The sequence below is a fragment of the Ranitomeya variabilis genome, chromosome 1, assembly GCF_051348905.1.
Source record: "Ranitomeya variabilis isolate aRanVar5 chromosome 1, aRanVar5.hap1, whole genome shotgun sequence".
In the NCBI taxonomy this organism is placed as follows: Eukaryota; Metazoa; Chordata; class Amphibia; order Anura; family Dendrobatidae; genus Ranitomeya; species Ranitomeya variabilis.
Genome location: NC_135232.1, coordinates 471,994,082 through 472,021,361, shown reverse-complemented (window position 1 = coordinate 472,021,361; position 27,280 = coordinate 471,994,082). Strand labels below are relative to the sequence as shown.

Below are 27,280 nucleotides of genomic sequence, written 5' to 3'. Positions count from 1 at the left end.
GCACATCAAAGAATGAGATCTATGTAGGGTCCGCACACCCCACAGCACTCTACTCTGTACACTCCAAGTTCACGATGAGTAGATAGATTTGTGGGCCTCCAGTCCAATGGCCAGGTCAGTGATACCCGGCAGCTAGACAGAAGTCCCATGATTCTGTTACTTTGCGGCATTTGATTTGTCAGGGCTGGTACAATGCCATCTTTACAACCTGATGCACAGATGACATGGTGCCAGGCCTGGCTAATCAAAAGCAGAGCCAGCATGCCGGAAAATAAGAGTTTTGTGGGAATCCTGTCTCGCTGCCCGTTATCACTGACCCAGACAGGAGCACTGTCATTTACTGCATCCTCTAATGTGGCCCTATAAGCCATGATATACCAATTTTTACAACATTACAAATCTTAGATCTGAAGAGATTTAATTCATGAAACAAATGATAAGGAATGGCCTTACCTCCACACGTGCCCATTTCCCTTTGTTGAAGAGCAAGCATATTTTTCCATAAAATGGAAGGGATACAAATAAACTAGAAGTAACAGTCTAGAAAAAACAGTAGAAAAGAAGGATTTACTATTATAATATGAAGATTAATGACAATAAATGCAATCTGTCACAACTATTCCATATGACAGAAGGAGTACAGCAATATTTAGGGGTTAAAAAAAACCCCATGTGTAATATACTAAACAATGTGAGGTTTTCCACGTTACAAACAAGATTTCTGTGTTGCTTGCGGTTTTGGGGACTGAAGCTCACCCTATGCACTGGATATTCAGGAGCACACAATTTCTGGGCATACCTTTGAATTAAATTCAGCTTCAATCTTTTGCAGCAGCTCATTAAGTTTCGTCAGACCTTTTGATGGCAACTGACAAAACAATGTACCATCAGAACAAACATTGGTCACATTCACATTCGTGTATGAAGACTTCACCTAAAAGATAGGAGAAACTTGGTTTATTGCCAAAAGTAAAGGTTTGGGAAGAAGACACATTTTAACATTAGGTTCCTAATTCTGGAAAAGAGTTCATCAAATCAAGTCAGAATTATGATCCACTTTAACCCCTTCAGCCACCAAGCCTGTTTTCTCCTTCATGACCAGGCCAAATGTTACAATTCTGACCAGTGTCACTTCATGAAGTAGTAACTTTAAGATACTTAAACGGATCCCACTTATTCTGGAATAGTATTTTGTGACATATTGTACTTCATGATAGTGGTAACATTTCTTCGATATGACTTACAGTTGGCAAAAACGTAGAAAATGTTAAAATTTTCGAACTTTCAATTTTTATGCCCTTAACCCCTTCACGACATGTGCCGTACTATTACTGCGCATGTCGTGTCTCCCCCTTTGATGTGGGCTCCGGCGCTGAGCCCACATCAAAGTCGCGACATGTCAGCTGTTTTGTACAGCTGACATGTGCGAGCAATAGCGGCGGGTGAAATCGCGATTCACCCACCGCTATTAACCTGTTAAATGCCACTGTCAAAAGCAGACAGCGGCATTTAACAGGCGCTTCCGGCCGGGCGGCCAGAAATGACCTCATCGCCGACCGTCACATGATCGGGGGTCGGCGATGCGTCAGGATGGTAACCATAGAGGTCCTTGAGACCTCTATGGTTACTGATGCCGGCCTGCTGTGAGCGCCACCCTGTGGTCGGCGCTCATAGCAAGCCTGCATTTCTGCTACATAGCAGCGAACATCAGATCGCTGCTATGTAGCAGAGCCGATCGAGTGGTGCCAGCTTCTAGCCTCCAATGGAGGCTATTGAAGTATGGCAAAAGCAAAAAAAAATAATTTTTAAATATGAAAAAAATAAAAAAATATATGAAAGTTTAAATCACCCCCCTTTCGCCCCATCCAAAATAAAACAATAAAAAAAAAAATCAAATCTACACATATTTGGTATCGCAGTGTTCAGAATTGCCCGATCTATCAATAAAAAAAGGATTACCTGATCGCTAAACAGCGTAGCAAGAAAAAAATTTGAAACGCCAGAATTACGTTTTTTTCGTCGTCGCGACATTGCATTAAAATGCAATAACGGGCGATCAAAAGAACGTATCTGCACAAATGTGGTATCATTAAAAACGTCAGCTCGGCATGCAAAAAATAAGCCCTCACTCGACCCCAGATCACGAAAAATGGAGACGCTACGAGTATCAGAAAATGGCGCTTTTTTTTTTTTTCTTTTAAAGCAAAGTTTCGAATTTTTTTTCACCACTTACATAAAAAATAACCTAGACATGTTAGGTGTCTATGAACTCGTAATGACCTGGAGAATCATAATGGCAGGTCAGTTTTAGCATTTAGTGAACCTAGCAAAAATGCCAAACAAAAACAAGTGTGGGATTGCACTTTTTTTTGCAATTTCACCACACTTGGAATTTTTTTCCCATTTTCTAGTACAAGACATGGTAAAACCAATGATGACTTTCAAAAGTACAACTCGTCCAGCAAAAAATAAGCCCTCACATGGCCATATTGACGGAAAAATAAAAAAGTTATGGCTCTGGGAAGGAGGGGAACGAAAAACGAAAACACAAAAACGAAAAAGGGCCACGGTATGAAGGGGTTAAATCAGAGGTATGTCCCACAAAATGGTTCATAAATAACATTTCCCACATGTCGATTTTACATCAGCACAATTTTGGAAACAATTTTCTTCTCTTCTTAGGAAGTTATAAGGGTTAAAAGTTTTCACAGGAGTAATATGAAAAAAATGGACGCCAAAATTTGTTGTGCAATTTCTCCAGAGTACGTGGATACCCAATATGTGGAGGAAAACCGCTGTTTGGGCACACATCAGTGTACAGAAGGGAAGGAGTGCCATTTGACTTTTTAAAGACTAATTTGCTGGAATAACAACATTGAGCCGTGGGAAAAAAAAAAACAAAGCAGCTACCACATATGTGGGGGGAAACTACTGTTTGGGGCCTACACCATGGCTCTGAAAGGAAGGAGTGACGTTTTGGAATGCAGACTTTGATGGAATTGTGTGTGGGTGTCATGTCATGTTGGGAGAGCCCTTGGTTAGCACCTTGAACCCGCCAGATGCTTCACAGAATTTTACAACGTTGATCTGTGAAAATAAAAAAAAATTCCCACAAAAATGTTTTCGATTCAAGTTTTCATTTTTACAAGACTAGCAGGAGAAAATAGACACCAAAATTTGTTGTGCATTTACTTTTGACTACAACAATACCCCATATGAGGTCGAAAACTACTTTTGAGGCGCAGTGCAAAGCAAAGCTCAGCAGGGAAGAAGCTCCATTTTGGAGTTCAGATTTTGCTGGAATGATAATAGGTTGCCACGTCATATTGCCAGAGCCCTTGATGTGCCAGAACAGCAGAACCCCCACATATATAACCTCATTTTACAAACTACACCTCTCAATAAATTCATCTAGGGGTGCAGTGATCTTATTGACACCACATGTGCCACACAGATATTTATACTACTGGGCAGTGAAGAAAATTACATTTTTACCACTAAAAATGTTTTTGCTCTAAGGGTATGTGTCCACGTTCAGGATTGCATCAGGATTTGGTCAGGATTTTCCATCAGTATTTGTAAGGCTACTTTCACACTAGCGTCGGGCTCGGCCCGTCGCCGTGCGTCGGGCCGAGGTCCCCGACGCTAGCGTTGTCCCCGCCGCACAACGGGTGCAGCGGATGCATTTTTCCAGCGCATCCGCTGCCCCATTGTGAGGTGCGGGGAAGTGCGGGGAGGTGGGGGCGGAGTTCTGGCGGAGTTCCGGCCGCGCATGCGCGGTCGGAAAAAGCGGACCGTCGTGAGCAAAAAACGTTACATGTAGCGTTTTTTGCTCCCGACGGTCCGCCACTGCACGACGCATCCGTCGCACGACGGGTGCGACGTGTGGCAATCCGTCACAATGCGTCGCTTCATGTTAATCAATGGCGAAAAAACGCATCCTGCAAACACTTTTGCAGGATGCGTTTTTTCGGCAAAACGACGCATTGTGACGGAATGCAGTTAATGCTAGTGTGAAAGTAGCCTAAGACAAAACCAGGAGTGGAACAATTAGAGGAAAAGTATAATAGAAACATATGCACCACTTAAGCATTTATCACCCACTCCTGGTTTTGGCTTACAAATACTGATGGAAAATCCTGACCAAATCCTGATGCAATCCTGAACGTGGACACATACCCTAAGTTTTGAATTTTTCTAAGAGCTAACAGGAAAAAAATAGGCCATAATTTGTTGTAAAACTTTCTCCTGAGTGCACCCATACCATACATGTAAACATTAAATACTTTTCAGAAACTCAGAAGGGAAAGAGCACCATATTATAGCGTAGATTTTACTGCTATGGTTTGCAGGTGCCATGACCTACTAGGAGAGGCCCTCAGGGGCCAGAACAGCAGAACCCCTCATAAGTGACCATATTTTACAAAATACAATTCTTGATTAATCAATCTAGCGGTGCAACGATTACATTGACACTACAGGTGTGTCACAGAATTTTATTCCATTGGGCAGTGAAGAAAAAAAAAATACATTATTAACACAGAAAAATTAGTTTTAGCCCCAGATTTTCCATTTTAACAAAGAGAAATTGATAAAAATGGCACCAAAAGTTGTCCCACAATTTCTGCTGGATGTGGCAATACCCCATATATAGCTGTACAGTACTGCTTAGCCATACAGAGAGACTCAGGAGACACGGAGCGCTATTTGCCTCCTGGAGTGCAGATTGTCCTAGAATAGTTTGCGGACTCCATATACAGAGCCCCTAAGTGCTAGAAAAGCAGAATCTCTCCCTCTCAAGTGACCCCATTTTGGGAATTATAACCCTTTGGGAATTTATCTACAGGTGTAGTGACTATTTTGACTCCATGGGTGTTTTCCAGAAACAAGCAGTAGTGGATGTCACAGAGTAAACTGCAAACTAGTGAATGTGGTTTAGGCACACTGGGGCCCAGAAGGGATTTAGATTTGGGAGAGCAGAATTGGCTGGATTTCTTTTGCGGGGCGAGGAGCCATAGCGCTTTTCCCAGAGCCTTTGTGCTACCAATGACGTGGAAGCCCCTATATTTCCAAATGACGGATCCGAGAAGGAACTTGCTTTTTTGTGGATTGAATTGAAGTTTTTATTGGGAGCATTTTACATAATGTTTGGGATTACATTTATCCGGCACTCTATGCAGAGCACTTGCATTTGGATTTACATGTAAATCTCCGAGTGACGTGATTCAGATGAAACCCCCGAGAGATCCATTCACTATAACGAGGCAGCAGAGTTACTCTGGACTCCGTCTGGCCTCTGTTCAGAACTTTTATTTTTTTCAGAAGTGCACAAAACTGGCCGTTGGCACTTTTATGCAATCCTACAGAGACAGACACCACTGGATCACATGTCAGACAGCGTCCACAGTGTCCCCATCTGCCTCAAAGGGAATCATCCTTTGGGGGGAATCCATCTAAACCATGTTTTTCAGAGATTTACACGGAAATCTCGGTCTAAGCACTCAGCGCAGGATAAATGTGAGGCTGGATGCCCATGATCCGAAAGTAACAGAGCTTTGGAAGCAGTGCATGTTCGCTGTGTCCAAAGTGCTGCCGTCTACTTGAACACAGCTGAATCCGCACGTGCTCACTGAACCATGCAGAATCACTATTTCCAATACATTCTATGGGTGAAATTTCTCTTGCGGAGTAGCTAAATTGACATGCTGCGGTCTGGAAAGACATGGTGCATGTCAGGCTCCGCAGGTGAGCTACGGGCGTCTGTGGACATGGAATTTCTTGAAATCCCATCCACTATACTGTATCATCGGGCCCCTGCAGGTTTGACGCTGCATAAATAATCAGCATCCAACCTGCAGCAATTACCAATCGTGGGACTCATACCCTTGCTGTGATCTTTGGGAGGCAGAATGAAGAAATCAACAGCATGTTGAGAATTGGTCTTATATATTTTTTACGCTGTTTCTTGTGTGGTATAAGTGATTAGGCAACTTTTTTGGGGGGAGGGGGTTTATGCCGTTCCGCGTGTGGTAAAAATCGAAAAGATTTATGTAGCTTTTTTTATGTTTTGCCACTTTCACAATAAAAACTTTTATTAAAAATTTTTTTTTGCATTGCTGTATTCTAAGAGCTGTAACTTATTTTTTCACTGATAATGCTGTATGGCAGCTATTTTTTTTTGCAGGACAAGATGACGTTTTCAGCTATACCATTTTTATTTACATTCGTTTGTTTTACAGCGATAACTGAAGGGGGTTAACTAGTGGGACAGTTTTGTGGGGTGGGTCATGGATGCAGCGATACCGAATTTGTATTTTTTTTACATAAAAATTTACTAGTACCAATTAAATATATTAAAATTATATATACATACATACACATATTCATATCTGCATATCGTATATACTCGAGTATCAGCCGAATTTTTCAGAACATTTTTTGTGCTGAAAAGCCCCCCCTTGGCTTATACTCGAGTGAGGGTCCCAGAAGAGCGTCAGAGGGTCACAGGAAGCAGGAGTCGGCTGCTGCGGCTAAAGCCTGACCCCGCTACTAAAGAGTACAGTAGTCGCGGCCGCTGGCTCCCTGCAGCAGTGGGGCAATCACATGTTCCCGCTACTTAAGGGAATGAATTTTCACTGCGAGCACAATGAATATTAATTTCCTTTAGCAGCAGGCACACGTGATCGCCCCGCCGCTGCTGGCATCGGAACAAGACACTGCGAGGGAGCGCAGTGACGGAAAGTAGGATGGTATAATTTTTTATGTTTTTCTCATGTAGGCCATGCAGACCACGATGGGGATGAGGAGCCATGCAGACCGCGACGGGGATGAGGAGCCATGCAGACCGCGACGGGGATGAGGAGCCATGCAGACCGCGACGGGGATGAGGAGCCATGCAGACCGCGACGGGGATGAGGAGCCATGCAGACCGCGACGGGGATGAGGAGCCATGCAGACCGTGACGGGGATGAGGAGCCATGCAGACCGCGACGGGGATGAGGAGCCATGCAGACCGCGAAAGGGATGAGGAGCCATGCAGACCGCGACAGGGATGAGGAGCCATGAAGACAACGACGGGGATGAGGAGCCATGAAGACCGCGACGGGGATCAGGAGCCATGCAGACTGTGACGGGGATCAGGAGCCATGCAGACTGTGTCGGGGTTCAGGAGCCATGCAGACCACGACGGGGATGAGGGGCTAGGCATGCCAGTATGGGGATGAGGGGGCCATGCATAGAAGGATGGGGATAAGGGGGCCATGCACACAAGAATGGGGATGAGAAGGCCATGCACACAAGAATGGGGATGAGAAGGCCATGCATACCAGGATGGGGATGAGGAGGCCATGCATACAAGGATGGGGATGAGGAGGCCATGCATACAAGGATGGGGATGAGGGGAAAATGCATACCAAGCTTATACTTGAGTCAATAAGATTTCCCAGTTTTTTTGTTGTAAAAGTAGGTGCCTCGGCTTATATATGGTATATATAATTTTTTTTTACATTTTTTTGTTTACCTATTTTACGAGCATCGAAATGGCTTATAACCGTCAGTTAGACTGAGACTGTGCTCTGCGCATGGCCTGGTGACCCGGATGTCATTATGAAAACATTGTGTCAGCATGGCAACAATCAGGCCCCAATGATGATGTCGTGGGGACGCCGAACGGAGTGCAGAGGGAGCTACCTCCCTCTGTATGCCTGCTAAATGCTGCGATCGTAGTATTGGGAAGGGGGGGGGGGGGTGAGTTACATCGCAGTGTCTGATTCATGGTGTCCGCGGTTTCGGCAGCATGAATCAGCTGACAGGCACTGAAACAGTCTGCAGCTCAGCGAGGGCCTGGAGACATCCACCAATGGCTCAGAAGAATTATCAGATGTGCACTGCTCAGGAAGGAGCGTTCAGCCCCTTACAGGGTGGATAAAAATCAATGTTTTTTTAAAAAAATCAAAAAAATCGGATTTTTTTTATTTAAATCGGATTTTTTTGATTTAAATCGGATTTTTTTCAATAAACTGCTTTTTGAGGAAAATATTTTACCATCCAAAGGTTCTTCCATCATGAGATAAAGCTGAGTTGTTTAACTCAGTAGAATAAAGGCTGTATATGTGTAACATTCACAATGCCATGCTCTTCCAGAGGTTTCTGTAGGATGCTGACTATCCAACAAGTTTGGGCATGTCAACTGAATGGAAAAAGAAACTAAACCAAAAGTGAAAACAAGCTAGAAGTGTGGAATTAAAGGGGCAGTATGAACAAAATGTGGAGGCTATTAATAGTTTATACAATTAAGACATGCTGCTTTTAAACACCTACCTATTGCCATATAGTAAAACAAAAAAGATTTTTACTTACTTTGGGGTCCCCCCCTCACCCTGGCGTTAGATCGTTGCCCCTAGTTTCGTCCGTGTAACTATGGGCGCACATGCGCACTGCTCTCACTTCTCATTTTAATCGTGATTTATATTAAAAAAAACCTTTTGATTTAAATCAGTGATTTAAATCATGATTAAAATCATGATTTAAATCGATCCGATTTAAATAGAAAAAAATCTTTTGATTTAAATCGTGATTTAAATCATGATTTAAATCGGCGTGATTTAAATCAATCCACCCTGGCCCCTTACATGAAGGAGTGCACATTTATGAGCTCAGACGACAGTATACAAGCCCCTAGTTGGCTCTGAGTGCTCATACAGGAGCAGATCACCCCTACCTTCAGAGCAGCATTTTTGAGAAATCTTTTGAACATTCACCGGGGTTTGCAGGATGCTTGAGTGCATATTTAAAAAGAAAAAAAAGGGGACCAGGTTTCTCCACGTTATCCAGGACTGTGATTTTTCTTTACTATAGGCCTAAGAACTAACAGGCAGGCATTTTCTATTTCCGGGGAACCGTCCCTCAAATGAGAGTATAGATGCTGCTGTTGCTATTGACATTGGCATTTGAATGGTTAAATGGCTGATACAGCAGGGATTCGGCTACGATATACAGCAGACGCCTGCTGATCATTTCCAGGCTCTGCTTGTGAGCTGGCAAAATCACGTCATGCATGTACAGGTGTTGGAGGGAGGCATTTCCTGTTGCGCCATACATTTATGGTGGGTGTCAGGAAGGGTTAAGGAGGGCAATTTTATATAACTAATTTTTTTACTCTATTCTGACAAGTGAAAAACTTTGACTTGAATCTTGCGGTTGCAGTACTGCATTGCTTACCTTCACCTGTGCAAGCAGTGAATGATCGTATAGCTCCCGGAGACACACGGCGTTTATGCTTATGTCCTCATCCCCTGAAGTGTCATACAGTATGACCAATGGCTTGTCACTCCTCTGAAGAATCTCAACCGCAAGGATTTTACCACAGGCCTTTGTTTCCACTGCTTTCACCACAACGGGGTCACCACAAAAGGCTTCCAAACCTTTCAAATAAATTATAGATATATTCATAGATAAAACTGTACTGCATTGTAGGCCTTGCTTCAAATCTCTTAAACACACAGATGTAAAGTGCAACGAACATGTGACTGGAGTAAAGAAATCGCACTCACTACATTAGATAGGGCAGATCTTTAAGCCAAATGTAAATGCAGTAAGCGGAGCTGTAAGATCCCTTATGCCCCTTCACATAGTCTGTAGCTACCAATGTGAAACAGGTGGTATTCTTTCAGGTAATCCCCATCTGCTAGTTATAAATAACTGCTATCCCTACTCTTACACGGATAGTGACCAGGGATAACCTTGTCAAGAGCTGAGCTAGTCTGATATACTGCGGATGCGCTGATTATCCACATCGACACATGCTCGGTACGCTTCCCCTGCACACTGACAGTGCACTCTCCCACCTGCAATATTGAGAAATGATGAGCCAGACAGCTGTCACTTACAGCTGGTGAGGGAGGGCACTGTCAGTGTGCAATGAAAGTAATGGTGGCGAGCAGGGACAGAATAACGAGCATGTGTTGATTAAAGACAATGGGCGAACACTCAGAATAGCAGGGAATAGACAGCCCCATGTAACAGTTATCTGTGATGACTTAAGGCCCCTTTCACGTATCAGTTTTTTGCTGTCAGTCACAATCCATTGGTTCGATGGATCCGTCAAAGATTGTGAAAAACTGATGCGACGGATCTATTTTTTTTAAATGGATCCGACTAGTGGCTCTGGCTAATTGAATCCTCAAAAAAATCAGAGCATGCTCAGTTTAAATAAAACGGAATCCGTCACTGGATTCCGTTATTTTACGGATGCGGCGCACATAGGCTAACATTCGAGCAAACGACGGACGTCGCTGTCCGTTTTTTCGATGTACACAAAAAACATTACTATGTCCGTTGTCTCCGGACAAACAATTTTTGACGGATCCGGCGAACGACAGATGAAACGTGAGGACATCCGTTGTTAATACAAGTCTATGAGAAAAAAAATGATCCGGGGGCATCAGTCGCAGAATCCATTTTTTTTTCTTCAAAATTCGACGGATTGCGACTGAAAGAAAAAAACTGATGTGTGAAAGGGGCCTAACCTTTTGAGGGTATGGACAACAGGTATGACAGTGACTGCAGTGCCAGGCGCTGGACGACATCTCCAAAGTGCATGCTGGGACACAAACGAAACCCCACTGGATGCAAGAAGTGAAACACATACATAAATACACACCTGCTAGTCGGCATTTTGCAGCCTGGAACGGAAGGGAGTAGAATAGTTTGTCCAGCCGACAAACTTTGCTACAATCCACGACTTCGTTGAAACCATGGTCCACATACAATACCTGCAACAAAAAAAAAAGAAAGAAATTGGAAAAGTAAATATTACGTGGGCATCTAAACAGATATAACAGTCATTACTACTTGATAAAAGTCTGACCTAATGACTGTACACACCACCTCCAAGGCCCAGCATGTGGAGAGGTCACACATACCATACAATAGAAGTCAGTGCTTATTAGGAGCCTCATTCTATACCAGAAGCCTCGGACGACTTCACCTGAAAGCTGAGCACGTAGAGACATGGCTTTGTGTGAGCATGGACTCACTATAACGCAGAATATATTCATTTTTATCACTGCTCACTATGGGGTAAGGAGCCCACTGGGTGGCCTCACTAAATATTTGTCAGTCTTCCTAACATAAGCCCACAGGGGTCAGTCATTGGGTAACAGCTTGAAAACTCCACATTTATGTGAAGCTGGACTGATAAGCAGCTATTGCTGTCAGGAGAGCCAGCTATACAATTTCCCACGCAGTGGATGTTGCAGGAGAAATGTAGTACGGCATGGCCATCAATCAAATTACTGGCTAATACACAGAGAGGCAGATAGACAAATTGGAACCGTGTGGGAACTTGCAATTTGCCTTTGGGGTCATGTGTTTTGGGGGTTTCAGAAAGATCGTTGTTGGCCAAACAAGCATTCGTCTGAGAGAAAAGTAGTAACCAACATTGAAATGAAATACCTTAATTTTATTTCCTTCAACAGATAGGATCTGAGCACGTAGCCATATCTCATCTTCTACTTTAACAGCCACAAGCTGCGCCACTTTCAGGGAGTTCAATCTCATGGATGAAGCATTCACGTTGTAATAGTCCTTCATTTCATCTTCCATGAGCTCTTGTGCTGCAGAATAGTTCTTGCCAACATATCTATAGAAAACACATTTAACCTTAACAGCTTCTAATACAACAGCAGTAGCAATCCACCCATCAGTTTAGGAGGCACTCCCTCTATCTGGATGGGGTTCAGTGTTCGGACCCAACAAGGCTTGTTTACTAGGAGAACTACGAATCCGTGTTCGTCCACCCCAGGAGCTGGCCACCGATGATGGTTTCAGAAAGGCTTACATCATTTATTATGCTTTGTTTATATAGCGCTATCACATTCCACAGCGCTTTACAGACATTATCATATGGGCAGCACGGTGGCTCAGTGGTTAGCACTGCAGCCTTTCATCGCTGGAGTCCTGGGTTCAAATCCCACCAAGGACAACATCTGCAAGGAGTTTGTATGTTCTCCCTGTGTTTGCGTGGGTTTCCTCTGGGTTCTCCGGTTTCCTCCCACAATCCAAATACATACTGATTGGGAATTTAGATTGTGAGCCCATCGGGAAAAGTGATGTTGATGTGTGCAAACTGTAAAGTGCTGCGGAATGTGTTAGCGCTATATAAAAATAAAAAGATTATCACTAAGTTTTAAAGTTCACTCATACCCCAGTTGCCATGACTCAAATCCTGTCCCATCTCATGGATGAAATTGATGGACAGGTGTTATTTTCCAATTATATTATGTAACATTTAATGTGTTTGTTAAATACATTGACTTGCAAACTTTGCATAAATCAATAGTGCAAGTAAATGGAAGAAAATTTGTAAAACAAAAGATACCTCTTTTTCCACTGATATCACAATCCACCCTGTAACAACAGGTGAAACCAATCTAGGTCAGCTCACTTAAAGCACCACTCGAGCATTTTGGATTTTTTTTCCAGCGCCGATACTTACCTGCCACCATCTTTACTTTTTTTTTTGGCCCTATCTAGTTATTATATAAATACACCCTGCAGTATACCCACAGATGTGCAGGCTTGTTATAAAAGTATTTGGGAAAGCAAGATTTTTAGTGAAGTGGTTAACTATGGCAGTTCATTCACATGGATAGAGGACAGAGAGGAGTATTCTGCACAGTGAAGGACAGGTGGATCGTGCTTCATTATCTAAGTGATTTAGCTCATTTTAGTGCTTGATTCACTGTGAGAGTGTTGTAAATGATTTATGTTCTGCTGCTCCTTATGTCTGCGTGCTACATAGGGAAAGAAACGCACCAATTCATGTCTCTGTGTGCAGTGTGTATAGAAGGCATCATAGCTAGTGATGAGTGAGTATACTCGTTGCTTGGGTTTTTCCCGAGCACGCTCAGGTGGTCTCTGAGTATTTGAAACTGCTCGGGAGATTTAGCTTTTGTCGACTAGCAGCTGCATGATTTATGGCTGCTGGACAGCCTGAGTACATGTGGGTGTTGCCTGGTTGCTAGGGATCCCCACATGTATTCAGACTGTCTAGCAGCTGTAAATCATGCAGCTGCAAGTTGACAAAAACAATCTCCGAACACTTACAAATAGTTGGAGACCACCCGAGCGTACTCGGGAAAACCCGAGCAACGATCACACTCGCTCATCACTAATCATAGCAGCTTGTCTCCATCCACTAGCTCAAAGACAACTGAAAGTTAGAGAAAGAGCATGCCGAGGAGAAAACTGGTGATTTTTCCCCAGAATACAAGTCCTAAAACAGTCAGTGATATTCCTCATATTACGCACAAGAACACAAATTCTGAAAAAAAGTAAACTGAAAAGGTAAGCTTTAAAGTCTGCGTGATATTGTCTCATGGCAATGTAAATGTATGCTTTAAATACAGTTATGTATGTAAGATCCCCTGCAAACATATAGAACTGTGAGCACTTACCGTATGACAACGTCCTCTGTATTTGTCAATTCCACAACTAGAACAGAGGGAGAGCTTTCTGTTGGAATAACCAGTGGTGGAATGGCCAAATCTAGATCCATTTCCTTTTCTGACTGTTCCATCTGAGAAGGCTTGTCATCGCACTTCTGCCCTTCATTCGTGACCAAAAGGTTCCGATTTGTCTCTCCGCTTTGAGGGCTCTTTGGGTACAGGATTGCTTTGTATGGATTCTCAGAAATAACATCCACACTAGATATTTCAGAAAGGTCATTCATTTTAAGAGCATCAGAAGGAAATGTTATTTTGTATGTGTCCTCAAAGACTTTGGGGAGTGACTGCAACCAGAGACCATTGCTATAGTGAGTCAAGAGTTCAGAAACCTTTTGCTTAAGTTCAGAATGAGGTACAGGGTTTGTAGTTGGATTTGGAAGCGAGGGTGGCTTTGTCTGGCCATAGGTAGGAATTGGTTTCACCTGATCAGTGCTTTGTTGGGTAATCTTTTGAGGCATTTCTGGCTTTTTTGTGGGGGAACATAAAAGAACTTCTGTATAGCCATTGTGCGTGAACTTCTGTGCCTGAAAGAATACAAGTTTTTATATTAGGACATTTATCACCACAAATCTTCAAAAAAAAAATTAATTCAGTAGTCTATTTTTAATCCAACAAAGTGTCAAAAAAAGTGTAATACAGTTCAGCATTTAGGTTTTATACCATTTTTATTATTACCGACAGCAAAGACCTCAGAAACTTTAAATGTATTAACAAGGAAGTGAAAAGTCCTTTACATCCTTTCAGATGTATGCCCTGACGGGCGATAGACTATAATGGTGCTGGCAGAGCGAACGTGCCCTCTGCCGTGCATAATTTTCGGGTGTGTACGCCTACTGGAGGCGGAAACTCAGACATGGTAGACTGCATCTGCTGACACCATTATTGTCTATGGCCCTGTTGGCGCATACATTCTGATCCAGTTTTGCGGGGGGTTCGGACGTAAGCCCCGACGGTGTCACTGAATGGGTGCCTGAACGCAATGTAAAAGGAGACAAAGGGGGCGTGGCCTAGCGTGCGATGTGAACGGACGAGCAGCTGAGCTCTCCCGCTACAATCTCCTTTAATTAATCCCTTTGGAGGGGCCGCCGAACGCTGAATTCACTCCCAGGAGTGCACGGAGACCCGAAGAGTGAGAGAGGTGCGGTCCGGTGATACAGAGTATCATCTGAGGATGACGCGCAGGAGGCAGAAGGAGCCGGCAGCGGCGGGAAGCTCGCAGGCCCAAGATGGCGCCGAGTCTGCAGAGGAGGCGGCAAAGACGAGCGCTGCTTACCAGAGGAAGATGGAAGTGATCGCTAAGCTGGAGCGGTTTGCCAGGTCAGAAGAGGCTGTAAATGTGCGGTCAGAGACTGAGGGTGTGGGGCCTGGAGCATTATGCGTTCCCGGGGATCAGCAGGAAGGAAAGGGTGCAGCTGCAGAGCAGTGGGGTGGATCAGGGATCCCCTAGCATGGCAGCAGGAGCTGACCTGACTGGGCAGCTCGACCTATCAGAAATGGAGAAGCTGACGCTAAAGGACATTTTTTCAGTGGTGGTGTACTGTAAGTCCGCCCTGGCAGCACTAAACCTGCGAGTGGATGATTTAAAGGGAGAGATGGTCGCTCTAAACTCTGCTATGTGTAAAGTTGAAAAGAGAGTGGAGGTGGTGGAAGAAATTGTTGGGAGCGCTGAAGACCAGATTAATGAATTGCTAAAAAGGGGAAAAAAAAACATTCAACTGATTGCTGAACTGGAGTTTAAGACTGATGATCTTGAAAACCGTTCCCGCAGGAACAATTTAAGGATTGTTGGGGTGCCAGAAAAGGTGGAAGGGAGTAACCCCACGGATTACATTGAGTCATGGCTGAAAAACACGGTGGGGGGGCGATGGTCTCACCAAAATGTTTGCCGTTGAAAGGGCGCATAGTGTTCCCACTAGACCCCTCCCCCTGGGTGCTGCCCCAAGAGTTATTATAGCTAAAATTCTGAACTACCAAGACCGGGATACTTTGCTGAGGAAAGCCAGGAATTGTGATGTGCTAACTATTGATGGTAACTGGATCTCCATTTATCCAGACTATTCTGCGGCGGTCCAAAAGCTTCGGATGAAGTTTGGAGAAGTCAAGAGTAGACTGCGTGAATTGGACATGCGTTACTCATTGATTTACCCAGATAAATTGAGAGTGGTGGCTATGGATCGGGTGCACTTTTTTCAAAACCCAGAGGAGGCAACACACTGGCTTGATCTCAACACTAATCATATCAGAGCGGAGCGGGCCCGTTGAAGCTGATCTGAGTGCTATTGAGACAACTGTTAACCCTTAACTGTTAAGTTTGTTTGAATTTGATAGTCAATTGCCACTTTTACTGTGATTTGATGCTATCTTAACATAATCAGGATGTGTTCGGCGGCGCAACGGATATTGCATCTTGTTTATGGTGGACGGGAGAGTTGTAGGAGCGCAGGGTTTGTATTGTTAGGCTTTAAAATAGCGCTCCCAGATCTCAAATTGAGAGGGTGAGTTGATTCTGGTACTCCAAGAGTTGATAGGGGATAAACAAAACTCTTTTGGTGGGGGGGGGGGAGTTATTGAGTTATTTCAGTTGGGAATTAGAGTTGGGCGGAAGAGGGTGAAGAGGGGGGGGGGAGGGTTAGAGAGCTTAGGAAGCCTGAATTTACTTATCATTTCTGTAAGACACAATGGAGGGGGTGATTTAAAAAATTTAAGTTGGAATGTTAGGGGACTTGCAAATGCTACTAAGCGTACAGCTATGTTCCAATATGTACTGAAACAGAGGCCCTCAGTGATATGCCTACAGGAAACCCATCTGGTGGTGGAAAAAGTAGCTATGTTGCAAAAGAGATGGGTGAGAAAGGCGTATCACTCGACGTTCTCAACCTATGCCAGAGGAGTGTCAATACTGATACACATTAGTGTCCCGTTCGAAGAGATTGAGGTTATTATTGATAAAGATGGTCAATATGTGTTTCTAGTATGTAAGATATTTAATAGACTAATTTATATTGTGTCAATATACACTATGTTCCAAATTATTATGCAAATTACATTTTTATCAGATTTTCCTAAATGGTCGGTGCAAATGACAGTCAGTCTAATAAAAGTTATCACCCGTTAGATTATACATTGAATTTTATTGAAGAAACCTCCCAATGATAACAGTATAATCTCCAAAATGAATAAAAACTCAAAATGCACTCTTCCAAATTATTATGCACAGTAGAATTTCTAAACATTTGATATGTTTTAAAGAACTGAAAAGGCTCATTTGTGGAATTTGCAGCATTAGGAGGTCACATTCACTGAACAAAAAAGCTATTTAACGCCAAAACATCCCAACAGGCCAAGTTACATGTTAACATAGGACCCTTCTTTGATGTCACCTTCACAATTCTTGCATCCATTGAACTTGTGAGTTTTTGGAGAGTTTCTGCTTGTATTTCTTTGCATGAAGTTGGAATAGCCTCCCAGAGCTGCTGTTTGGATGTGAACTGCCTCCCACACTCATAGATCTTTTGCTTGATGATCCTCTAAAGGTTCTCTATAGGGTTGAGGTCAGGGGAAGATGGTGGCCACACCATGAGTTTATCTCCTTTTATGCCCATAGCAGCCAATGACTCAGGTATTCTTTGCAGCATTGCTCCTGAAGGCACGTTTCTGCTTTTTAAACCATAGAAGAAAGTTGTCAGTCAGAAACTCTATATACTTTGCAGAAGTCATTTTCACACCTTCAGGAACCTTAAAGGGCCTTACCAGCCGTTTCCCATGATTCTGGCCCAAAACATGACTCCTCCACCTCCTTGCTGACGTTGCAGCCTTGTTGGGACATGGTGGCCATCCACCAACCATCCACTACTCCATCCATCTGGACCATCCAGGGTTGCTCAACACTTATCAGTAAACAAGACTGTTTGGAAATTAGTCTTCATGTATGTGTGGGCCCAATACAACCATTTCTGCTTGTGAACACTGTTTAAGGGTGGCCGAATAGTAGGTTTATGCACCACAGCAAGCCTTTGAAGAAGCCTACACCTTGAGGTTCGAGGGACTCCAGAGGCAACAGCAGCTTAAAATATCTGTTTGCTGCTTTGTAATGGCTTTTTAGCATCTGCTCTCTTAATCCGATGAACTTGACTGGCAGAAATCTTCCTCATTATGCCTTTATCAGCACAAACACATTTGTGCTCAGATACAGCCACAAATCTCTTAACAGTACGATGATCATGCTTATGTTTTTGGAAAATTTCTAATGTTTTCATCCCTTCACCAAGGCATTGCACTATTTGATGCTTTTCAGCAGCAGAGAGATCCTTTTTCTTTCCCATGTTACTTGAAAACTGTGACCTGCTTAATAATGTGGAACATCATTTTTAAGTAGTTTTCCTTTAGTTAGAATCACCTGGAAAACCAATTATCACATGTGTTTAAGATTGATTTCAGTGATCCATTGAGCCCTGAGACACAATACCATCCACGAGTTTATTTGAAAAACAAAACAATTAAATCTTTATGACACTTAAATCCAATTTGCATAATAATTTGGAACACAGTGTATATTCCACCACCATATTCCAAGAAAAAGCTACAGGAGATTCTGGAAATTACGGGTAGGTGGGACGGGGTCCCTCTCCTTATAGTGGGCGATGTAAACAATATAGCCAATGTTCACTGGGACAAGGGAAGGCATGCTGTGTTGAGAGGGGAGGGGAATGTTACTCCTTTTGGAAATTATTTAAGAGAAATAGGATGGATAGATTTATGGCGGGTACGTAATGTTGATGAATATACATACTCTTGCTATTCGATAACATATGGCTCTTTATCTCGTATTGATGTGGCTTTGGGAAACGAAGGAATGAATAACTTAATACACGAGGTGGAGTATAGACCTAGAGTACTATCGGATCATAGCCCAGTATTGGTATCGCTACAATTGGCAGACCAGGGTAAATTAGGGGGGATGGGATTAGAAAATTCACCCCTTCTGGTTACAGCTTCTGGATATGGAACAGGTGGGAGCAGAACTTGTGGAGTTTTTTAGGATTAATGAAGAGAGCGCAGGGTACCACGTAGTATGGGACACTATGAAGGCGTACCTGAGAGGAATCCTATTCCAAGACATCTCTAGACACAAAACCAGGTCTAAAATCCAGGACAAGGCGGTGATGGAGGAACTGAAGGCAGCGGAGGAGGCATTGAGTACTCCGTGTACTAGGGACACACAAATCCGTATGAGGGCGGCTCAGGCAGCGGTAGATCAACTACATAAGCGCAAGGCAGACAGGTTGAGATTATTCCAAAAGGAAACATTCTACTCGGAGGGAGAAAAGGTGGGACATTTGCTTTCTGTGGTGGCTTCTGCGCAGCAGGACTCTTCTCATGTATACTCCATAAGAACAGAGGAGGGAAAAGTGGTTACTCAGGGGGAGCAAATTTTAGAAGTCTTTCGGAAATTTTATAGTAATTTATATTCCTCTAGGGTGGAAAAAGGAACTGAGGAGTTGAACAGATATTTGAAAGAAGTTGATTTGCCCAGACTAAGTAGAAAGGACCATGAGTGGATGGATAAACCGCTTGGGGAGGAAGAATTGAAGGCGGCTCTGGCGGGGGGCAAAGCTCCGGGGGCTGATGGCATCCTGGCAGAGGTTTATAGAATTCTTAATGCTGAGTTAATGACCAAATTGGAACGGGTGTTCACTGAGTCGTTGGAGAGGGGAGTGCTGCCTTCATCAATGAAAGAGGCCATTGTTGTGGTCATCCCCAAAGCTGATAAAGACCCTCGGCAGCTGGAATCTTACAGACCAATTTCACTCCTAACGGCAGACAAAGATTTTGGCAAAGGCCCTGGTGAACAGGCTGTCCCAAGTAATTGATAAATTGATTCACCCAGACCAGTCTGGATTTATGCCCAATAAATCCACGGCAATCAATCTAAGGAGGCTATTTTTAAATATGCAAATCCCTGCCGATAATGCTGGAAAGAGAGTAGCGGTGTCTTTGGATGCCCATAAGGCCTTTGACTGTGTGGAGTGGAATTACTTGTGGTCGGTTCTGGATCACCTGGGATTTGGCACCAAATTCACCTATTGGGTTAAGTTCCTGTACTCTGCCCCAACGGCAAAAATTAGAGTTAATAATAAACTGTCAGAGAGTTTCCCGCTGTTTAGAGGTACCAGACAGGGGTGTCCGCTGTCCCCATTGCTCTTCGATTTGGCTGTGGAGCCGTTAGCTGCTAAAATAAGAGGTGCACAAGAGATGAGAGGTTATATTTACGGTATGAGGGAGGATTTAATCGCCTTATATGCCGACGATATCTTGTTGTTCCTTGAGGACTCAAAGAGGTCCCTGGGCAATGCAGTGGCTGTAATTGAAGAATTTGGACGGTTTTCGGGACTCATGATTAATTGTGACAAATCTTGTATGTTATTGATTGAGGGGGACGATACGGGCAGTGGAGAGAGGGTGACAACTACAAAACTGAAGATAGTCCAAAAATTCAAATATTTGGGGATTCAGATTGCTCTTCCTTTGACTAATTTTGAGGAATTCAATTTAAGCCCGCTACTGCAGAAAATTTGTAGAAAAATCTCGGCGTGGAATAAACTACATTTGTCGGTAGTTGGTAGGGTGAATCTTTTAAAGAGGATTGTAATGCCACAATTACTCTATTTGCTACACAACTCTCCCATATGGATTCCACAGTGTAGGTTCCGTAGGATTAAGTCTCTGTTTGGTGAACTAATATGGGGGTGGGGAAAGAGTCCTAGGTTTAAACAGGAAACACTCCAAAGGCCCAAAACAGAGGGGGGTTTGGCGCTCCCTAATCCCTGGCTATATTTCTTAGCGGCACAGTGTCAACACCTCAAAGGGTGGGGGGAGGAGACAGGGAGGGTACAAATACCTAATAGCCTTAGGTTCTTACTAAAGGCGGAGGTAATGAGCGATAGTCTGGAAGGCAGACAGTTCAAGAAGATGGGCTCAAAGGGTTGGACTATTAGATTAATCCACAGAGTGTGGGAAAAAGTAAAGCTCACCAGGGGGTGAACGGTCTCACTAGATACTCGCCTATATGGGACAGCATACATCTACAAGAATTCAGGCAGAGGGAGGGATTTCATTCTTGGACAGTGGCAGGTATTAGACAGCTGGGGTAGCTGATTAGTCAGGGTAGACTTAAAACTTTTGAGAAGCTGCAGGAAGAATTTCAGTTATCACGGTCTGAACTGTACCAATGTAGCCGTATCTCCCATGCTTATCAAGCACAAAGTAAAAGGAGTCCCATAATGGTACAAGTAGATCTCATGTTAGACTTTGTCCTTAAGAACAGTTGCACGAAGGGGGCGATATCGGAAGTATATGGGTTTCTTCTTTTTTCTTTTCTTGATTAACACCCTATTAGGGCTAAAGGGCAATGGGAAGCTGAATTGGGAGTGATTGATAAGGATAGATGGGAATCGATTTTAGAATATGTGGCCAAGATTTCAATGAGTGAACCTGGTAGGTTATCGCAGTTATTTGTTATTCACAGGGCCTACAGAACCCGATAGGTTATTCAAAGCTGGATTGAGGCCTAATTCGGAGTGCCCTAGGTGCTCACAATCTCAGGCGGGCATACTGCATATGTTGTGGCATTGCCCCAGACTGTCCTCCTTTTGGATAGTGGTAATAAACCGTATTGAATTGGTATATGGCTGTATTGTTCCTAGGAACCCATTGATTTGCATATTGGGATACGTGGAAGAAATTGCAATGGATAACATGACCAAAATAGTCATTGCAAGACTGTTATTTATTGCAAGAAAGTTGATTGCTAAATTCTGGATCAGAGAGGAACCCCCGACAAGGAGAGATTTCCCTGCGCAAACGGACCATATACTTTCATTGGAAAGAAGTATTTACACTAAAAGAAATAAGCTGGACCTCTTCCACAAGTTATGGCAACCGTGGATTGATTCGAGCTAATGTGTTGAATGAGATTTTGTGGATTTTAGAGTCTTTTAGAAAATACAAAGGACTGTTACCTAACTATTTACATGATGTTAAGATCTTTGGAGGTTCTGCTATGGTCACTAAGGGTGGGGGTGGGGGGGGGTGGAGATGGGGGCAAATGTTATATTTAAAAGTTTCATGTAACAATGTAATGAGAATTATTTGTAATATTTTGTCATGGCTAATAAAAATCTATCTGATTGAAAAAAAAAAAAAAAAAAAAAAAAAAAAAAGGAGGCAAAGCGTGCCAGAACGGTTTTCAGGTGCCATATTGGATTTACAGAGCCCCTAAGCCGCCAGCACAAAAGAAACCCTTGAGAAGTGACCACATATTGGAAACTATACCACTCATGGTAAGCACATCTAAGGAATCAATGAGCAGTCTGACCCAGGGACATTAGGGACAGCCGCCGTCGAGCGGGGGCGCCACATCGCATTATAGGGTGCCAACCTCCACTGTTAGGAAGGATAACAGTTTCCAGGGCCTATTAGGGCTAGTAGAGGTATACTGTATCCAGAAAGTTCTTGTGTTTTTTTTCAATTTTTGATTATTTCATTTTTTGATAATTTTTTATTTCTTTGGAAAAAATTTTTTCATTTTTTCTATTGGGTTTTTTTCTGGCATCATAACAAAATTTCCACAGAGGGTACCTTAGACAAGAACTGTATCCCTATCTCTGGGGGGTCCCTATAGGGATGTATTTTTATCTCACTTTATATATTTTGGCATTGTATGTAATTATTAATAAAGATTGATGATTTTAGGGGTAAGTTTTGGTCTTTTTTGGTTTGCCGAGCAGTTCTTTACCCAGAAGTTAGTGTGCAGTGGATAAAATTGCATTTGGCCCAAATCTTGTGCTCAACTGGTTTTGTTGACTTGGAAAAGTATTTTCAGTAAATGAAACGTATTGTTCTTTCCAAATACTCCTTATAAATAACTGTGGATTAGAATAATTGTGGACTTAACCCCTTTTTGACCTTAAGCTATTGCGATCCACCCACGTCTGTTAACATGATTGCAGGTCGCCAATGGGTTGGCATGATAACCTGGGGTCTGTGGTTGTTATTGCCGGATAGCTAGGAGCGCCGCCCAGCACTCATAGCAGGTGATCATTTTAGCTACACTACATTACAATGTAGCACAGGTGATCAGATGATCGCAGCTTCAAGTCTCCTATGGAGACTGTTGTAGCAAGTGAAAAGTAAAAAAAAAAAAAGTTAAAAAGTTCAACCCCCTTCAAGACATGCGCCGTACTAGTACTGCTCTGCGGGAGGAGCATTCGCGCCAGCCGCAGTACTAGTACGGCGCTGCCATTTCCGGTCACTGGCTATTTCGCATGGTGACTGGGTTAAGATGGTTTCTGTCTGTGACATGCAGACCATCCCTGCACGTCGCCCCGTTTTTTAATTTAGAAAAAACAAAAACGTATCGAGTAGAGTTGTTTTATAGGTAGGGAGGTAGCGTCTTTTTTTTTTGCATTAAAAAAACCTGCCATCACTGGGTAATTTCTAGTGCATTAGGAGAGGGTACGTCACATTGTTGGTGACATCCGCTTTTCTTTTGTAAAAAAAAATTGTTGCAGTGAGTAAATTTTTAGCGAGTACATTAGGGGAGTGTACGTGACATTGTTGGTGACGTTTGTTTTTCTTTTGGAAAAAAAATTATTTGCGGTGGGTAAATTTATAGGGAGGGCATTAGTGTAGTGAATATTTTTTTTAAATAAACTTTTTTTTACATCTCTTTTCATTTTTTCTTCTACATATTTTCCCCTCTACCTCTTTTCTGTGGGTTTTTTTTAATACATAGTACCCTATACACAAGCCCCACAGAGTACACATCTAAAAAGCATAATTTACACACACATTCTAGGGTTTGGGGAAAAAAAAAATGGCCCATTCGTAAGGAAGACACTATTCTCCAGAGGAGGCATACACCTTCCTTGCCTCCAACACGGATTCAGGCAGTGAGGAAGATCCCACATTCCTCTATTCCTCCTCATCTAGTGAGGAAAGTCCCCCAGCAAGGTGCCCCAGGACCCAGGCAACTCCTGCAGCAATCGATCCCATGTGGATTGACTGCCCCCCCCCCCAAGAAAATTATCAGCCAGTCATTCTGGATTTCATGGGCAGCTCAGGAATCCAGTTTGACACCACCAGCCTCACTGGAATTGACTGCTCCAAAAAATTTTTCGGTGAGGAAATAATGAATATTATGGTGGCCCATACAAACACATACGACCATCAATTTTTCACCTAATATCCCACGTCATCATAAGCCAGATGGACCCCTGTACATGCAGCAAATGATGACATTTTTGGCAATTGTGCTGCATATAGGCATAATCAGAAAACCAGAAATTCAGCAATACCGGAGTACTGATATTCTCTACAGTACACCGGTATTCCGCATGGACGTGACAAGGACACGATTTGAAGAGATCCCAAAATTTTTGCATTATAGTGATAATGCTCAGTGTACTCCCCGAGACCATCCAAACTTTGATCGTCTATATAAAATTCGGCCAGTGGTTGAACACTTCAGCAGAAAATGTACTGAGGTGTACATACCCCAGAGGGACATCGCTATTGATGAATCTCTGGTTCATTTCAAAATGAGGCTAAAATTCCGACAATACCTGCCCAGTAAGAGGTCCAGGTACGGAATACAACTGTACAAACTATGCGAGAGTACCTCATGGTATACTCACAGATTTAGGGTCTACAAGGGTAAGGACCCCCAGATTTACCCCGATTGGGAAAATTGCGTGGGAATTGCTGCACCCACTGCTGGATAAGGGTTATCACCTCTACATTGATAATTTTTACACCAGCATCCCACTCTTCATGGCCTCCTCTGTCAGAGGTACAGTAGCATTTGGCGAAAAAGTCAGCGAGGCCTCCCTAAAACACTAATTGGGCAAATGCTGAGAAAAGGCGAAAGCAGAGCCCAATGCAGCAACAACATGCTGGTGGTCAAGTATAAGGACAAAAGGGATGTCCTTATCTTGACCATCATACACAGTGACAACAGTTCCCTTGTCACTTGGCACAACACAAGTCCCAAAGCCAGATTGTGTCTTCGATTACAATCTGTACTTGGGGGTGTGTGGATCTTTCAGATCAGGTCCTCCAACCATACAGTGCCATGTGGAAAGCTAAAGTATGGTACAAAAAAATTGACCGTGCACATTGTACAGATGGCACTGTACAATGCTTTTGTGCTGTTCCAATCTGCAGGTAATACAGGGACCTACCTTCAGTTTCAGGAGGAAGTCATCAAGGCCCTAATGTTTGGCACTCAGGGAGGTGAGGGTCCCAGGACTTCTGAAACTGAGTGCCCGTATTGTCCCAGGTCAAAATTTCCTAGGACAGGTTCCCCAAACAGCGAGGACAGACCGATCACAAAAACGGTGCAGAGTATGCTCCAAGAGGGGAATCCAAAAGGGGAACTTACCATTATCAAACCTGCCCTGAAAAACCTAGCCTGCCTTTGCATTAAGGATTGCTTCAAAGCATACCACTCATCCACAAATTAATAAAATTAGTTTAACTTTATACCCTGTTGAAACAGCACTCTTTTATAATCTGATGTATCCCGCACACACACATTATCTTACACATAACACCACATTATAAATTCATACACCAGCAAAACCAAAATCATTATAATCATTACTATAAAACTACACCTTTAGATAAATTCCTTCAGGGGCATAGTTTCCAAAATAAGGTCACTTGTGAGAGATTTACACTGTTTAGGGGCTCTGCAAATGGGACATGACGCCCGCAAGCCATTCCATCAAAGTCTGCAATCTAAAACGTCACTCCTTCCATTCCAAACCCTGTCATGCGCCCAAACAGTGATTTTTCCCCCACATATGGGGTATCGGCATACTCAAAAGAAATTGCTCAACAACTTTAGTGGACCATTTTCTCCTTTTACACTTGTGAAAATAAAAAAATAGTTGCAAAAAATCATTTTTGGGGAAAAATTAGGTTTTTTATTTTCACGGCATTACGATATAAATTTCTGTGAAGCACCTGGGAGTTCAGTGTTCACCACACAGCTAGATAAGTTCCTTGAAGGGTCTAGTTTCTAAAATGGGGTCACTTGTGGGGGTTTTCCAATGTTTAGGCACATCAGGGGCTCTCCAAACGCGACATGGCGTCTGTTCTCAATTCCAGCCAATTTTGCGTTCAAAAAGTCAAAAGGTGCTCCTTCCCTTCCAAGCCCTGCCGTTTGCCTAAACAGTGGTTTCTCCCCACATGTCGGGAGAAATTACACATCTTTTAATGGTCCATTTTTTCCTTTTACCCTTGTGAAAATAAGAAAAATCGGGGCTGAAAGATCATTTTAGTGACTAAAAAGTGAAATGTTCATTTTTTCCTTCCACGTTGCTTCAGCTCCTGTGAAGCACCTGAAGGGTTAATAAATTTCTTCAATGTGGTTTGAGCACCTTGAGGGGTGCAGTTTTTAGAATGGTGTAACTTTTTGGTATTTTCTCCCTTATAGACCCCTCAAAGTGACTTCAAATGTATTGTGGTCCCTACAAAAAAAATGGTTTTGTAAAATTAGTTGAAAAAATAAAAAATGGCTGATGAACTATTAACCCTTATAACTTTCTAACAAAAAAAAAAATGTGGGTCCAAAATTGTGCTGATGTAAAGTAGGCATGTGGGAAATGTTATTTATTAACAATTTTGGGCAATACGACTATGATTTAAGGACATAAAAATTGAAAAATTCGCCAAATTTGATTTTTTTTTTTTCACAAACAAACGCAAGTAATATCAAAGAAATTTTATGGCTATCAAAGTACAATATGCCAGGATAAAACAGTTTCAGAATCAGTGGGATCCATTGAAGTGTTCCAGAGTTATTACCTCAAAGTGACAAAGGTCAGAATTGTAAAAATTGTCCTGGTCTCGAAGGTGAAAACAGGCTTCGAAGGGGTTAAATCATCCCCCATTCAAATAAAAAGTAAAAAAGAAAAATAAAAAAGATACATATCGCCCGATCAATATATAAAATATAAAATATAAATATAAAAAAATGAATCCGATTAGTAAATGACGGAAAGAGAAAAATAAATCAAAACACCAGAATTTTGTTTTGTAGGTCGCCGCAACATTGCATTACAATGCAGTAATGGGCGATCAAAAGATCGTTATGTGGGTCATTCCATATCAAGTGATCCAAATATGAATATTTTTTTTTCCTGACGTCTTTAGATTTTTTTTATTTTTTGTTTTTGGGAAGTACAACTTTAGTTAATTACAAATTAAAAGTTCTCAATTTTTTTCTTCATTGGTTAATTTTTTACAGATTTCTAAAGTTTCAAAAAAGCGCGGATTTTGGCCTGGTATGGCTTTACATTTTTTATCATATCTCGGGCTAGAATTAAAGGGAACCTGTCACCCCCAAAATCGATGGTGAGGTAAGCTCACCGTCATCAGTGGCTTATCTACAGCATTCTGTAATGCTGTAGATAAGCCCCCGATGTGTCCTGAAAGATGAGAAAAAGAGGTTAAATTATACTCACCCAGGGGCGGTCCCGCTGCGGTCCGGTCCGATGGGCGTCTCAGGTCCGCTGCGGCGCCTCCTATCTTCATTCCATGACTTCCTCTTCTGGTCTTCACGGCGCGGCTCTGGCGCAGGCGTACTTTGCCCTGTTGAGGGTAGAGCAAAGTACTGCAGTGCGCAGGCGCCGAGCCTCTCTGACCTTTCCGGCGCCTGCGCACTGCAGTACTTTGTCTGCCCTGTTGAGGGCAGAGCAAAGTACGCC

The 27,280-nt window shown here is 42.9% G+C and overlaps 1 protein-coding gene across 1 annotated transcript in view; it reads right to left on the bottom strand.

Moving 5' to 3' along the window:
- Positions 1-27,280, bottom strand: part of TDRD7 (tudor domain containing 7) — a 123,729-nt gene that overhangs the window by 33,272 nt on the left and 63,177 nt on the right. Inside the window, exons 7-12 of the mRNA XM_077250660.1 lie at positions 13,458-14,032; positions 11,455-11,641; positions 10,661-10,772; positions 9,220-9,422; positions 800-934; positions 454-540 (exon numbers count right to left, since the gene is read on the bottom strand). Coding sequence (XP_077106775.1) covers positions 454-540; positions 800-934; positions 9,220-9,422; positions 10,661-10,772; positions 11,455-11,641; positions 13,458-14,032 — 1,299 coding nt within the window. The remainder of the gene's footprint in view (positions 1-453; positions 541-799; positions 935-9,219; positions 9,423-10,660; positions 10,773-11,454; positions 11,642-13,457; positions 14,033-27,280) is intronic.